Raw genomic sequence first — 15868 nt, 5'->3', positions numbered from 1 at the left:
ATTAATTCTAACCAGTAGAGTCTCCAGTATAAAGAATTGGAATGGTTTCAGAGTCAATTACTAAAATTAACTTGATTTTTTTTTCAGTTTCTGATTTAGAAATAAGAATTTTTTTTTAACAGAAACAGTTGAATGGGTGTGATTTGAATGGATAAAAAATTAACACATTGCTGTCTCTCTTTTTCCAGTTCGCAACAAAGATATGAGTTGGCCTGAAGAAATGTCCTTTATAGCAAACAGTAGTAAAATAGATAGACACAAGGGTAAGTCTACAGTGTATTATTTTTAAGCAGATTATCTTAAAATTATTCTTTTATTTTTTCCTTCTCGCAAGTATTGGAGTGTTAACAATTTGTAGCTTTCTAGCTCAAAAGCAATTAGGCCCCCTCTTATTTTTCTTTTTCCTGAAGCATCAAATTTCTTTCTAACCTTGCAATTAAATAATTTGTACATTTTGAAGGACATAATTCTAGGAGAGAGTTGTTTGAACTCTAAAAAACGATCATAGCAATTAAAGAGAATCATTGCTAAAAAGCAGAGATTACAATGATTGCCAGTGACGCTCCATGAAAAAACCTCTACTACTTCAGCATTGCAAGACCCAAGAGAGAAATATTAGCTCCATTTAACTGATTAGAAGAGTTACAAAAATCATTGCATTGAATACAAATAACTGTTTGGTCTATGACATCTTGCTACAGGTAGGCTTCTGTTCTCATATTGTTTGTTCCAGTTCCGACAGAAAAGGGGGCCACAGGTTTGAGTAACCTGGGAAACACATGCTTCATGAACTCAAGCATCCAGTGTGTTAGTAACACACAGCCACTGACACAGTATTTTATCTCAGGGAGACATCTTTATGAACTCAACAGGTAATCTTCCTTGAGTCATTGGCCTCTTAACTTTTATAATTTGGATATGAACCCAATGTTACTTAAATCTCCTCTTTCTTCACCTTGGGGGAGGAAAGTCTTAATCTTATTTGCCCTATTTAGCATGAAGTAAGGACCAAGTGTTACTTCTCTTATTTTGAAAAGATATTTTGATGTGCGAAAACACGCTAGGATTTTCTGTGTCCACGTGATTGTGATTTATAAGAATCTTTGGCAACAAATTTTCCTCTCAAACTTCTAGGACAAATCCCATTGGTATGAAGGGGCATATGGCTAAATGCTATGGGGATTTAGTACAGGAACTTTGGAGTGGAACTCAGAAGAATGTTGCCCCATTAAAGCTTCGGGTAAGCATGTTAAAATAATATAAAGGTATTTTAAGTCCTAAGCAGTTATTTAAGTAATTACTTTTCTCTCCATGTTTTTTATACTTAGCTCTTTTTAGTTTTAGTTCAGTGTTTTTGGGTCCTTCACAAGGCATAAGCTGAATGTCAGATACTTCTTCTTGTTCACTTATATGCAAAATACTACTATAAACATAGTGGGTAGAACGAGATCAAAAGTATAGTCTAAATTTGGGGTGTTATTCACTTTACTAATTTATCAGATATCTTATTTGTATATACAGTAAACCTTTCTTTCTTAGTCCTTCACTGTTAGCAGTATTCTAACTGCAAGGTAGACCTGAGTCTAGTTAATGATACTGAGTACATTTTTAACATTACTAAGATAAGTAGTTCTATCTGTAGAATTTTAAAAAGTAGCAGAAAGAAAGTGTAATTAATGGATACAAATTTGACATTAATATCATATGCAGTGAATTTTAGTTGAAGTTAGGATTATTTTTTATCTTTATTTAAAAGCAAAGCAAAAGCCTTTTAGGTTAAAAAAATTTTTTTAAATAAATTTATTTATTTATTTATTGGCTGCATTGGGTCATTGTTTCCGAGCGCAGGCTTTCTCTAGTTGCAGCGAGCTGGGGGCTACTCTTCAGTGCGGTGCCCGGGCTTCTCATTGCTGTGGCTTCTCTTGTTGCAGAGCACGAGCTTCAGTAGTTGTGGCACATGTGCTCAATAGTTGTGGCTCGCGGGCTCTAGAGCGCAGGCTCCGTAGTTGTGGCGCACAGGCTTTGTAGTTGTGGCGCACAGGCTTAGTTGCTCCGCAGCATGTGGAATCTTCCGGGACCAGGGCTTGAACCAGTGTCCCCTGCATTGGCAGGCGGATTCTTAACCACTGTGCCACCAGGGAAGTCCTAGGTTAAATTAATAATCATAACCATAGTAGCTAAAAGTGTGGCTACTTATCATTTACTAGCCACTGTGCTAATTGTGTATTGACTCATTTAATCTTCTAAATGGCCCTACAATATAAAGCAACATTATTATCCCCATTTTTTTTCTCAGGAAACTAAGACTCATAGGAGTTAAATAGCTTGTCCAAGGTTGCAGGCTAGTTAGTAAGTCCTCACAGTTGAACATGAGGCTATTCTGCCTCTAATAATAAAAGTTAGGATACAATAAGACCAGAAAAGCTACGTAAAAGAAAACATTGTAACAGGGAATCTTCCAATGTGAGTAAATGCTATTTTAATATCTCCATCTTGCATTTTAAATAGCATCTGTGTACATAAAGAACTGTTTGCTTATATGATACTAAACCAGGACACAGGATTGGCCATAATACTTTTCTGGGGCTGGGGGAGTATCATTTAAGATTAAGATTAGAAAGATATCATGATTATCCAAAATATATTTGCTGAAATAGAGACAGGCTGATACTCTACTTATCTTCTTCTAATGCCTCTGATTGAATTATGGGCATGTTCATTCTAAATTTTATGAGTTTGATTCCTCTTATATTTATAGTGGACAATAGCAAAATATGCTCCCAGGTTTAATGGGTTCCAGCAACAAGACTCCCAAGAACTTTTGGCTTTTCTCTTGGATGGTCTTCATGAAGATCTCAACCGAGTCCATGAGAAGCCATATGTGGAACTGAAGGACAGTGATGGCCGACCAGACTGGGAAGTAGCTGCAGAGGTTTGTCAGATTTGAGTTTCTAATGTAAGCAATAGATAAAAATATTCTGGCCACAAATACTTGTTTCACAACTTAAATGCTAACTAAACTATTCTGTGATCAAAATTTTACTGTGAAAACGAGGGAATTTTTATTACTGTGCTTACTTCTTGTGCAGTAATCCCAAAACAAAACATCTTTAATGAAAGTAGAAAAGTGGTTCCTTTTCAAATTGTAAATTTGGATTTATAAAGAGGATATAGGAATTATTATTCAGTAGAACTTTAGGAGTTCCCATAATTGTTAAAGTAATGTGTACAGTGACCAATAGGCATATTTTATCTGCTTTTTAATGCACAAAGAACTCATCATTGTTACTATGGTAAGAAGAAAGAAAAAGAATTTTCCATCTGAATTTAATACTTTATAGGTTGAGCAGAAGCACATTCTATTCAATAACTAGTTCTCTACTATCTCAGTTGGTAATATGTTTTGAGTTACATATCTGACTTGTAAATTTGTAGGCAGAAACCTTTTTTATTTTTTAAGTGAAGATTGAGGATTATATTCTTGATATTTAAATCCAATATATTTAACCATTTTCTTTGAACTTGGGGAGAAGTACTTATCTTTTGAATTTGGGGGATTAAAAAATTTCTCTAATCTTTTTTTCTTCCTAGGCCTGGGACAACCATCTGAGGAGAAATAGATCAATTGTTGTGGATTTGTTCCATGGGCAGCTAAGGTCCCAAGTCAAATGCAAGACATGTGGGCATATAAGTGTCCGATTTGACCCTTTCAATTTCTTGTCTTTACCACTTCCAATGGACAGTTATATGCACTTAGAAATAACAGGTAGGTCGCAAAGTTCTGAAAAATTATTTAATTCCACTGTCTTTTATTCAAGCAGCCTAAATTTGTAAGTATAGTCATTTGTTTATAATGCGTTCTCAAAAAGATTAGTAGTCAGCATATTATAATTTTTTAAAATTTTATTGGAGTATAGTTGATTTATAATGTTGTGAGCATGTTACAATTTAACAGTCTAATTTCAGGCATGATTTGAGATTTGAAAGACTTGGAACATGGGTCCATTTTTGTGCCCATTGAGCCTTCTATTAATTTCAAATGTGCCAGGTACTCTTTTTAAAATCTTGCAAAGCCACTCATCCTTCTGTGTCAACTGAATATTCAGAAAATAATGATTTCACTTAATATTATCTTTAAGCACCATCTGTTATGGTGTTTATATATAAAATTAGAATTCTACACTGAAATTTTTGCTATTTCCAAGTCTTACACACACAGTGTAGAACTTTTAATAAAACCTGAATTTTACTGAGAAAAGATCTTTTCTCTTTATTAGTTATTAAGTTGGATGGTACTACCCCTGTGCGATATGGACTAAGACTGAATATGGATGAGAAGTACACAGGTTTAAAAAAACAGCTGAGCGATCTTTGTGGATTTAAATCGGAACAAATCCTTCTTGCAGAAGTACATGGTTCCAACATAAAGGTGATATTTACTATTCTCTCTAGGAAACTCTTAATTCCATTTTTCAAAGATCATAGTTTTCTTAATTAATTATTGTGTTAAATGACCAAGGGAGATAATAAAACACAACAAAAACTGGGGCGGGGGGGGGGGAATGTGAAATTTTTCATTCTAGGAGTTAAAAGAGTTGTCCACCAGAATAAAAGAGTAATAATGATGGTTATTATTATTATTATCATTATTATTATTATTATTATTTTGACCACGCTGCATGGCATGCAGGATCTTAGTTCCCCAACCAGGGATGGAACCCATGCCCCCTGCGGTGGAAGCTTGGAGTCTTAAGCACTAGACCGCCAGGGAAGTCCCGATGGTGGTATTTTTAAAGAAGGGAAATAATGTAAGTGATCTAGCTATGTCACTGCAGTCTATGTTTACCCCAATGACTGCTGCTGCTATACCTGACAGCTCTTCTGTATTACCGCTGTTGCTAGAATTCTTGAAGTGTTTTATGTATTTATGAATGTGTGCTTTTAGTACTTATTTATGAATATATATACCTGGCCTTTCAACACACTAAGAAATTAGAGAGTAAAGACAAAGTGATACAAACCACTTCTTCTTGCACACCAGCTGGAGGAACAAGCAACTTAATAAATATATTGCCTTCCCTAAACTGAGCTCCTACCATTGCTATTATTTATATTCATCTTCAGGGATTCTGAACAAACCCCGACCTCTTTGACTTTTGTTTTCATATGTAATGCAGAGGTGAGATCTCTGTAGGGATTTGGGGTTTAGGTTCTTGAAATGAAGGACAAAAGTTAAGAAATCAATTATACACATCATTCTTCTTCCTATGAAAGGGTTTTGTCAGTAAGGTTAGTTTTCTCATAGTTTATCAAGTTTTCATCTTTTAGTTATTTTCGAAAAATTATTCGGACATCTTATTTGTCTTACTGATGGAAGGATCTAAGACTTTTGCTTCAAATGTATCAGAGAGATGATTCTCCATTTTATCTGAAACATCTCCCCCGTCTCATCTTGTCTCTTTCTTTTTCTATAGAATTTCCCTCAGGACAACCAGAAAGTGCGACTCTCAGTGAGTGGATTTTTGTGTGCGTTTGAAATTCCCATCCCCGGATCTCCAGTTTCAGCTTCTAGTCCAGTACAGACAGGTAAGATAGACTAGAGTTCCTTCTCATGATTTTAGCTTTGAATAATAGTCTAAGGGTTGTCATCCTTTTTAGGCTTTTGCTTAAGCTAAAAATATTAGAGCAAAAGAATTTTGGAGCCTGCAGGAAACCTTGATGATCATTTATGTCAAATTTCTCATTTTATAGATGAGGAACCTAAAATTCAGAGAACCTAACTAAGTTAGATAAGTAGTTACTAGCTAAATCTACCACTGGGATTCAATCTCTTTTAACTCTTTTATCTAATACTAACATGGTAACAGATGGTATAAGAGAAATGTACTATCAGAAAGCAAAATAATAAATTCGACTGAAAAGGAATCTGTTTATCTAATATTGCCTGTGATTTAATATGGTCATCCAATGAGTCTTTTTTTGGCCATTAGTGGGATTTGCCTCTTCTTTATACTGTTAGTAATTAGATTCATTCTCCAACTATAAGGTGCTTCAGAGAGATTGGGGCTCCTCTCATTGGCACTCAGTAGATAGTACTGATGCTTGGGTTGGTGGATGATTTAATACTGCTTCTTTGTTATATCATCACTGTCCAATAGAATTGATGAAAATGATGACATTTTCTATAATCTTTCCCATCCAGTACAGTATCCACTAGTCACATGAACTGTTCAGCACTTGAAATGTGGCTAGTGAAATGGGGGGAATGCACTTTTAATTTGATTTTAATGTAAAAAGCAGTGTCTTTCATCAATTGTAACAAATGTTTCACTCTGGTGGGGGAAGGTTGCTAATGGGGGAAGCTGTGCATGTGTGGAGGCAGGGGACAGATGGGAGATCCTTGCTCTTTATTTTACTGTGAATCTAAAACTGCTCTAAAGAAATAAAGTCTTTTTAAAAAATTGTTTAATTTTTTTAAAAAAAACCCATCATCTGGCTAGGGACTACAGCCTTAGAACATTTTTAGAGGAATGGAGAAATGAATTTTTAGAGGAGAGGAAAAGAAAAGCAGTAGAACTTTTCGTGCCACAACGCAGTGCTAATAAAGATTGTTGCAAACATTCGACTTAGTCTTTCTAGCAGTTACTCTTGCTTTGTCATTGAGTCAAAAGTGTGAGTTATGGAAGTAAAATCTGAAATTAAAATCTTCCATTTAATCTAGAATTATTATTTGACCTATGATTCCTCCCTGTCCTCTGTTAAAAGAGACTGTCAGTGGTCTGAGTCCCGGCGATATTTGAGAAAAGAGCAAAGATAAAGGTACCACAAACTTATGATGCTGTACTTATCTTTTAACTTGTAGATTTCTCCTCTTCCCCATCTACAAATGGAATGTTCACCCTGACCACCAACGGGGACCTGCCTCGACCAATATTCATCCCTAATGGAATGCCAAATACTGTTGTGCCATGTGGAACTGAGAAGAACTTCACAAATGGAATGGTGAATGGTCATATGCCATCTCTTCCTGACAGTTCCTTTACAGGCTACATCATTGCAGTCCACCGGAAAATGGTTAGTTTAATGTTAGGCAAGTTACTGCTGGTCTTGCCAGTGTTATTTATGAAACAGCCATTTTCTGTCTTTGCATTGTCTTCAGTGTGTGCACTTTTAATGTGTTATGTTCTAAGTGATTGCAGCCAGGATTTAGTATCACACACGAAGGCCTACATATGAAATGACATTCCTAACTCATATATCAAGCGGCCGCAGGACAGTACTACTGTCTTTAAAAAGTCTGTGGCTTCGGGCTTCCTAGGTGGCGCAGTGGTTAAGAATCCGCCTGCCAATGCAGGGGACACAGGTTCGATCCCTGCTCCAGGAAGATCCCACATGCCACGGAGCAACTAAGCCCGTGTGCCAAAAAAAAAAAAAAAAAAAAAAAAAAAAAAAAAAAGTGAGGGTTATTTTTAGGGCTTCCTAGGTGGCGCAGTGGTTAAGAATCCGCCTGCCAATACAGAGGTCATGGGTTCCATCCCAGCTCCAGGAAGATCCCACATGCCGCGGAACAACTAAGCCCATGTGCCAAAAAAAAAAAAAAAAAAGTCTGTGGCTTCTATATGTTCATGTAGGCATGTACATCTTCTCTACCATGCAAGTGTGGATGCCTTTAGAGAAGGTTGTTTGTTTCGGAGGGAGAAACAGGAAGATTCTTAGGCAAGGCAAGCTGTTTCCTAGGACTTCTGTAACAAACTGCCGCAAACTTGGTGGCTTAAAACAGCAGAAATTAATTCTTTCACAGTTCTGAAGGCCAGAAGTCTGAAATCAAGGCATCGGCAGGGTTGTGCCCCCTCCATAGGTTTTAGGAGAGTCCTTCTTGCCTGTTCCAGCTCGTACAGATATTCCTTAGCTTGTGGGTGCATAACTCCAGTCTCTGCATCTGTCTTCACATGGCCTTCTTCTCCTCCTTCCTCTGCCTTTCATTGATAAGAACAATTGTCATTGGATTTAGGGGCCATCCAAATAATCCAGGATGATCTCAATTTAATTGCATATGCAAAAATCCTTTTGCCATGTAGAGTCACATACATAAGTTCTAGGAGTTAGGATGCGGACATATCTTTTTGGGGACCACCAAAATTCACTACAGAAGTCATTTATCACAAAATTATCATTTATCCAAAAAATTAAGTACCAAGAAAAAAATTAATTACCTGGAAATAAACTTTACAAAAAATATGCAAGGTATCTATATAGAAAACAGTAAAATATTATTGCTAGAAATTAAAGAAGACTCAGATGGTTGAAGGAGTAGACCATGTTCATGGATTACAAGACTCAATATTTCGAAGATATCCATTCTCCACAAACAGATCTACAGATTCAACACACAATCCCAATAAAAATGCAGACTCTGTACGTGTATGCTTGTGTGTTTATAATTTGATAAGCTGATTCTAATATATGGAAGCACAAAGCACTGAAATAACCACGACAGTCTTGAAGAACAAAGCATGAGGAATTGAGCTAGCAGATATCATTATTTTAGAAAGCAGTGATACCTGAGACATTGTGATATTGGTGTGAAAAAAGGCAAATAGACCAATGGAATAAAACAGAGAGCCCAGAAACAGGTTCACATATGTATGAGCACTTGATTTATAATGAAGATGGCATTACAGAGCAGTGAAAGACAATTTTCTCGGTAAATGGTGCCGGGATAATTGGATATCCATATGGAACGACACATCTACCTCTCACAACATAAAAATCATTTCCAGGTGCACTGCAGAACTAAATATGAAGGGGCAAAACAATAAAGCAGACTCTGGAAGATAATAAAGTTGAATATATTCATGACCTTGGTTTAGGGAAAAGACTTCTTAAATTGGACACAGAAAGGACTAACCATAAAAGAAAAGATTGATAAATTGAACATCATTAAAATTAAGAACTTTGGTTTCATCAAAAGACATCACTAAGGACTTCCCTGGTGGCGCAGTGGTTAAGAATCCGCCTGCCAATGCAGGGAACACGGGTTCAAGCCATGGTCCAGGAAGATCCCACATGCCACGGAGCAACTAAGCCCATGCACCACAACTACTGAGCCTGCGCTCTAGAGCCATGAGCCACAACTGCTGAAGCTCGCGTGCCTAGAGCCTGTGCTCCGCAACGAAGAGTCACCCCCGCTCACCACAGCTAGAGAAAGCCCGCGTGCAGCAATGAAAACCCAATACAGCCAAAAATTAAATAAATAAATAACATCACTAGAAGAGTAAAAGGCCAGCCTTGGGATATAATTTTTTTTTTTTTAATTTATTCGCTGTGTTGGGTCTTTGTTGCTGCACACGGGCTTTCTCTAGTTGCTACAAGTGGGGGCTACTCTTCATTGTGGTTCACAGGCTCCTCATTGTAGTGGCTTCTCTTGTTATGGAGCACGGGCCCTAGGTACGTGGGCTTCAATAGTTGTGGCACATGGGCTCAATAGTTGTGGCTCATGGGCTCTAGAGCACAGGCTCAATAGTTGTGGTGCACGGGCTTAGTTGCTCCATGGCATGTGGAATCTTCTCAGAGCAGGGCTTGAACCCATGTCCCCTGCATTGGCAGGCAGATTCTTAACCATTGCGCCACCTAGGAAGTCCAGAGATGTTTGTTAATTCATATAACCAGCAAAAAGGCTCAATCCAGAAAATATAAAGGACTCCTATAAGTCATTAAGAAAAATCAGTTCACTAAAAAATGGCCAGTACTTAAATAGGCACATCACAAAAAGAATATCCAAATACTCAATAACCATATTAAAAGTGATCAGCCACACTACAAATTAGGGAAATGCAAATTAAAACCACCTTATGATATCACTGCACACCCACCAGAATAGCTATGGACAGTGTTGGTAAGAATAATTGAGCAATAGGAACTCTCATACACTGCTGATGAGAGTGTATTTTAATACAGCTGCTTGGAAAAATACTTTTTTACTTAAAGATAAGTAATTCCACTATTCCATTTTGTGTTTTTATGAAAACACAAAATAAAACTACTTAAAGTCCATTAGTAGTGGAAAGGATAAGGAAGTTGAGACATGGTCATATAATAGAATATTATACAGCAATGAAAATGAATGAATTTATAGTTATACCCTACAGAAATAAATCTCATAAACACAGTGTGGGAAAGAAGCCAGACACAAAAGGAATACAAACAATATCATTCTATTTATAAATAAAAATTTTAAAGACAGGAAAAATGAAATTTACTGCTTATTTATGCATAGGGTGTAAAACTATAAAGAAAAGCGAAGAAGTGATTATCATAAAATTCAGAAAAACTGTTACCTTTAGGAGGAAGGAAGAATTTGTGATTGGGAGGAAGCAAGAGGAAGGCTTTGGAGTGCTGGCTGAATTGTTTCTTCACCTGACTGGTGATTACACAGCTATTTGCTTTGTGGTAATTCTTTGAAGTGTACTTTTCCCTCCTTTGGATTAGTAACTTCCGACTTAAAGTGATTTTCTGACCATGTGGAAGATGTTCTATGGACCATATTCTAGACAGGATTGTATGGGTGGACATCTTAGAGAATTAAGAGATGTATTTGTGTCTTAGAATTTTGTTTAAGCACAGCTCCAACAGGTCCCATCAGCTAAAATAATTGGGGTGATTCATGCATTTCCCCGTGTCTTTTTTAATCTTTCTTAGAAAACAGCTCTCTTCAGTTATCATGTATATGTTATATAAAGTGCTTGGTAAGTGCTAAAACATTACATACAGGTTTTTGTAATTATTGGACCATAAAGCTATATTGTCAGCTCTAAATTTTCACCTTTTAACCAGTTCCCTGTTTCCAGTTTCTTTCATGATCTAGCAGCTTCTTTGGGGAATGCCTAAAATTGATTTTACCATCTGTCCCAAGTCAACTCCTTTTTCTCATTATTCATGTGAAAGGCAACACCATTCTTCCATGCTAAAGGCTAAAGGCTAGAAGTGTTCTTAGATTCCTTTTCTCCCTTTTCTTCTAAAGCCCTATGTTCAGTATACCACTATGCCTTTTAATTTATTCTTTCAAAATACTACTTGAATTCACCATTTCTCTTCATTTTCATTGCCACCTTCTTCTTTCAGACTTTTTGATCTCATGGTCGAATTACTTTGAAAGTAGTTTATTTTTCTTCTGCTCCCTTCAACAAGATAGAAAAAGAAGAGGAGTAAGTCAAGGTAACATAGGCAAGAATATTCAGAGAATAAAGGGAAAAATAATAGTGTTGTGTTGACACAAAAACTAAAGGGAAGTCAGTTTCAAAAAAAAAAGAAAGAAAGAAAGAAGAAAGAAGTGGTTACACAGGCCAGAGGCATCAAAAAGAATGAAAACTGAAAAGTTTGGCTGTGTAAGCAAGTAAAGAAATAGGGCAAGGACTTAGCACAGTTAGGTCAATGTCTTTTTTCAGATTAGAGAAAAAGTTGTTAGGAGAGGACAAAAGGAAAATTCCTGGTACAGTAAAGCTGGGACATTATCCCATGAGGAATTGAGCAGGTATGGGCCACAGGGCCCTGGGAGAAGTTACCTTCAAGAGGATGGAAATGGGTGGGTTTAGAAAAGAAATACACTGAGAAGAGTAAAGAGATAGTTGCTTAAATGACCTCATTTATTTTAGTAAAATGTCATCCCACTGAGAGTTGGAATGGAAGAAAAGTAGAAGTTTAAGGAGAGAAAAACTAATGTAAGTTTTTTGATTAAAAAAAATAATTGTTCTGAACTCTATCCGCATTTCTGTGGGTCTTATAATAATATAACTAACCAACACATGAAATGGAGTCTTAAAATCGTGTATTTAGCAAATCTTAAGTGAATAACGGCAAAGTAGAATACTTGAGGATCTAAGAGTCTTTTCACTTAGAAACTAGTGGGTTTATAAGTTGTTGGCTTAGCTTCTCTGCTATATAAAGACCAAACTTAGAGAATTAAATGTCCAAGTGCTCAGCAGCTTTTTTGAGTAATCCTGCAACTCCCAGCAACCTTTCTATTATACTAAACTTTTGTTTTAAGCCACCATTTCCAAGCTAATTCTGTGCAGTATCTCCATGTTAAGAAATGATAAAAAATCTCCTTTAACATACTCAGAGCAAACATTTTAAAAGTTTACCTTACTTTTATTCTATCATGTAACTAAAAATATGATTTTTAATTTTTTAACGTATGATTCAGTGTGTGTGAGAAATTTTTATTAGAGAAAAACTATGTAGTTTGAAAATATTAAATGCCGAAAACCCAAGTTTGATAGCAGCTCTGAAATTGGCAATACCTCAACCTTTCAGTGACTCCACTTTGAATAACCATAGTCTTCGTATTAATAAAAGATGATCCTATAAATAAAGAGAAGTGTGATGGTGACTAATTCGAAAATGGTAGTGATACCTCTTTTTGGCAGTCTTAGCAGAACAAAAGGGAGGAATCAGAGGCCTATCTTCTCAGCTCTTTCTTCTCTTGTTTGTACATACAGATGAGGACAGAACTGTATTTCCTGTCGTCTCAGAAGAATCGCCCCAGCCTTTTTGGAATGCCTCTGATTGTTCCATGTACTATGCACACCCGGAAGAAAGACCTGTATGATGCAGTTTGGATTCAAGTATCTCGATTAGCCAGCCCACTCCCACCTCAGGAAGCTAGTAATCACGCTCAGGATTGGTGAGTTTCAGGGCATCTTCCTAGATCTGTGGTTTCCAAATGTAGTAGAATAGTTTATGTGAATTCTGTGTGATTTATAGGACCCATTCCATGTCAGGTAAATCACTCCTTGAAGAACCATCCAGAGAACATACAGTTCAACCATTTGGTTTGGTCTTTTGAGTAGGAGAGACTGTACACCTTCGTTTTATCACCTGATGTCTAATTCCAGCATCTAATAATCCTCGTATTTTCTAATCTCTTACCTAAGTCTTTCCGGCTAGTATTTTAAATGCTTCAATTAATATCCTTGGCTTCTATTACTACAAAAAGTAGAGAGTGTGAATTCACCAGGAAATTTGTATCATCTCAACCCTCTGAAATTCCTAATGGGAGCAGTGTCTATACGTGCATATCTATACATGAACTCTGGAAAGTCTCATGCCATAACAATGATTCAGTTGGATTACTTCCCTACCGTGGCATTTTAACATGGAGTAATTTCATAAGTCTTGGTAAAGAAAATAAGCATCTTCTGTTTTCTTTCCATTCCTCTTACCATTGTTTTATTGGATTAGTAAATGTACTTCTAATAATCTTTGGGATTGTATTGCCTTTTATATCTCATTTGAATTGAAGATCATTTTCTTGCTATAATGTTGCAACTGAGAGTTCTGCTTCTGTGTTAGCTGAGTAAAGAAATTATTTTTGCTGATAGGTTATTTGTTATGGTATGAGGGCCTTTTGATAATTAGAATAAGGCTTAAGGTAAATAAATTTTAAAGGAAAACTGCAAACAATAGATAAGTGATTTAATTGATGAATGTTGTATTTAGTAAAAAATGACAGTAGGCAAGATTAAATTTAAACCAGAAGTGAATAGTGTTCCAGAAGTTAAGAGAAGATAGTGTTATCAGTTTCAGATGCTACAGAGAGATTAATAGGAGGACTCGGAGTTGACCACTGGATTTGATAAAATGGCAGTCTTTGGTGACCTTTGCAAAAGCTGTTTTAGTGGAGTGGTATAGATGAAGATACAGAGGTTAGAGTACGTTAAAGAGAAGATAGTCCTATACATATTAGAAGAATAATAAGAGCTTATCTTTTAGAGATAACACATTGAAATATTTATGGATGAAAATGATAAAATGCCTCTGATTTTATTCAAGAGTATTTAGTGGGTCACAGTAGCCCAAAGGTGGAAACAACCCAAAAGTTCATCAACAGGTGAATGGATAAACAAAATGTGGTATATACATACAGTGGAGTATTATTCAGCTGTAAAAAGGAGTGGAGTTCTGATGCATACTACAGCATGGATGAGCCTTGAAAATATTACACTTGGTGAAGTAAGCTCAACACAAAAGGACAAATATTTGTATGGTTCCGCTTTTATGAAGTATCTCAAATAGGCGAGTTATAGACAGAAAGTAGATTAGCAGTTAACAAGGTCTGGAGGCAGGGAGGTGGAGAGGAATTTATTATTGCTTATTGGGTTAAGTTTCTGTTTGAGAAGATAAAAACGTTCTGGAGATGGGTAGTAGTGATAGTTGCACAACACTGTGAATGTACATAATGCCTCTGAATTGTACACTTACAATGATTAAGTGATAAATTTTATGTATATTGTACCACATTCTTTTTTTAAAAAATAAATTTACTTATTTATTTATTTATTTATTTTATTGGCTGTGTTGGGTCTTCATTGCTGCACATGGGCTTTCTCTAGTTGCGGCGAGCCGGGGCTGCTCTTCGTTGTGGTGCACAGGCTTCTCATTGCGGTGGCCTCTCTTGTAGAGCATGGGCTCTAGGCGCGTGGGCTTCAGGAGTTGTGACACATGGGCTCAATAGTTGTGGCTCACGGGCTCTAGAGTGCAGGCTCAATAGTTGTGGTACATGGGCTTAGTTGCTCCGCGACATGTGGTATCTTCCTGGGGCAGGGATAGAACCCATGTCCCCTGCATTGGCAGGCGGATTCTTACCCACTGCACCACCTAGGAAGTCCTGTTACCACATTCTTAAAATGAAATAAAAGAATCCAGTGGGGCTAGGTAAGGGTATAGATGAAAAAGAGTGGCCAAGAGTTAATGATTAATTGTAGTTGGGTGATGTTCATTGTACAGTTCTCTACTTTTCTGAGTGTTTATGTTGATAAATTTGAAACTTTAGATTAAATGGACAAATTCCTAAAATTGAGGATCCATGCAAAAGATGATTAGTTTGAGGGACAATGGATAAGGAGGAAAGTGAGGATTTGAGGGCAGTGATTAGAGGTTTCTGTTGGGTCAGAGAATTGTTAGGGTAGTGATACTTGATTTAGTGATCCAAGAAGATAGGAGATGTTTGTTGCAAAGTAGGATATTTGGAATTGAGAGTTTTGGAGACGGTAAAATCCTTATCCTAGCTTCATTACCTTCAGCAGCCGTGTAATAGCCACTGTCAATTGACAAGGTCTAGAATATGACCATTGGAGAGGGTAGATCAGTATAGAATGGAGATTATTGTTGGAAGAGAGAAGGCCGAGGAATTGTTGGATAAGTTACGTTGAAGGCAGCAAGGGTTATAATGGAAATGATGGGGAGAAAAACAGTGAACTGGGTTCCAAAATCTTTAGTGAATAAAGAAGAAGTGTGCCTACCAAGGAGGAATAGCAAGCAGGTGGTGTAATTCAGTAGCACATGCTACAAAGAAACCAGAATTTTACCGGAAGTGGTAGAGGAGTAAGGAGGAGACCCATATCACCTTCAGGTTCTGGGGTGAATGAGAAGAAAGCCAGCACTTAAGAGGCGAACTGGAAGCAGAGTCCTAAGGAAAGCCGGGTTTCCATTAGAGCAAAAAAGTAAAGAAATTTTTTAGAAGAGAGGTGCTGCACAGTTCTCTGCCAGAGTGCTACCTGGTTGTTTTGTCCCTTTATCTTCCTTTGAGTTCCTCACTTACATTGGCCTGGTTTTCATTGACCTGATACTGGACAGCATAGGCTATCAGTAGTCATTCAATCAACAAGTTATGCAAAAAGCTGGGAACTGCTGTGACAGGCATGATACTCACTGTTGCCCTTACAAGTGAGTCCTTATCATGGTTTCATTACCTTCAGCAGCCATGTCATAGCCACTACAAATTGCCAAATGGTCTATAAAGAGCATTGCTCTTATGCTGTATTCCTTGCCTTGCTTCTTACTGGGGCAAGGATGAATGAATTTTTTTAAA

The 15868-nt window shown here is 36.9% G+C and overlaps 1 protein-coding gene across 6 annotated transcripts in view; it reads left to right on the top strand.

Moving 5' to 3' along the window:
* Positions 1 to 15868, top strand: part of USP32 (ubiquitin specific peptidase 32) — a 192482-nt gene that overhangs the window by 162161 nt on the left and 14453 nt on the right. For all 6 annotated transcript variants that reach the window (XM_057714947.1, XM_057714948.1, XM_057714949.1 and 3 more), the window contains 9 exons: positions 189 to 263; positions 734 to 872; positions 1135 to 1240; positions 2759 to 2932; positions 3592 to 3766; positions 4278 to 4429; positions 5475 to 5586; positions 6863 to 7074; positions 12498 to 12682. In XM_057714947.1, coding sequence (XP_057570930.1) covers positions 189 to 263; positions 734 to 872; positions 1135 to 1240; positions 2759 to 2932; positions 3592 to 3766; positions 4278 to 4429; positions 5475 to 5586; positions 6863 to 7074; positions 12498 to 12682 — 1330 coding nt within the window. The remainder of the gene's footprint in view (positions 1 to 188; positions 264 to 733; positions 873 to 1134; positions 1241 to 2758; positions 2933 to 3591; positions 3767 to 4277; positions 4430 to 5474; positions 5587 to 6862; positions 7075 to 12497; positions 12683 to 15868) is intronic.

The sequence above is a fragment of the Hippopotamus amphibius genome, chromosome 17, assembly GCF_030028045.1.
Source record: "Hippopotamus amphibius kiboko isolate mHipAmp2 chromosome 17, mHipAmp2.hap2, whole genome shotgun sequence".
In the NCBI taxonomy this organism is placed as follows: domain Eukaryota; kingdom Metazoa; phylum Chordata; class Mammalia; order Artiodactyla; family Hippopotamidae; genus Hippopotamus; species Hippopotamus amphibius.
This window is presented reverse-complemented; position numbering and strand designations above follow the sequence as displayed.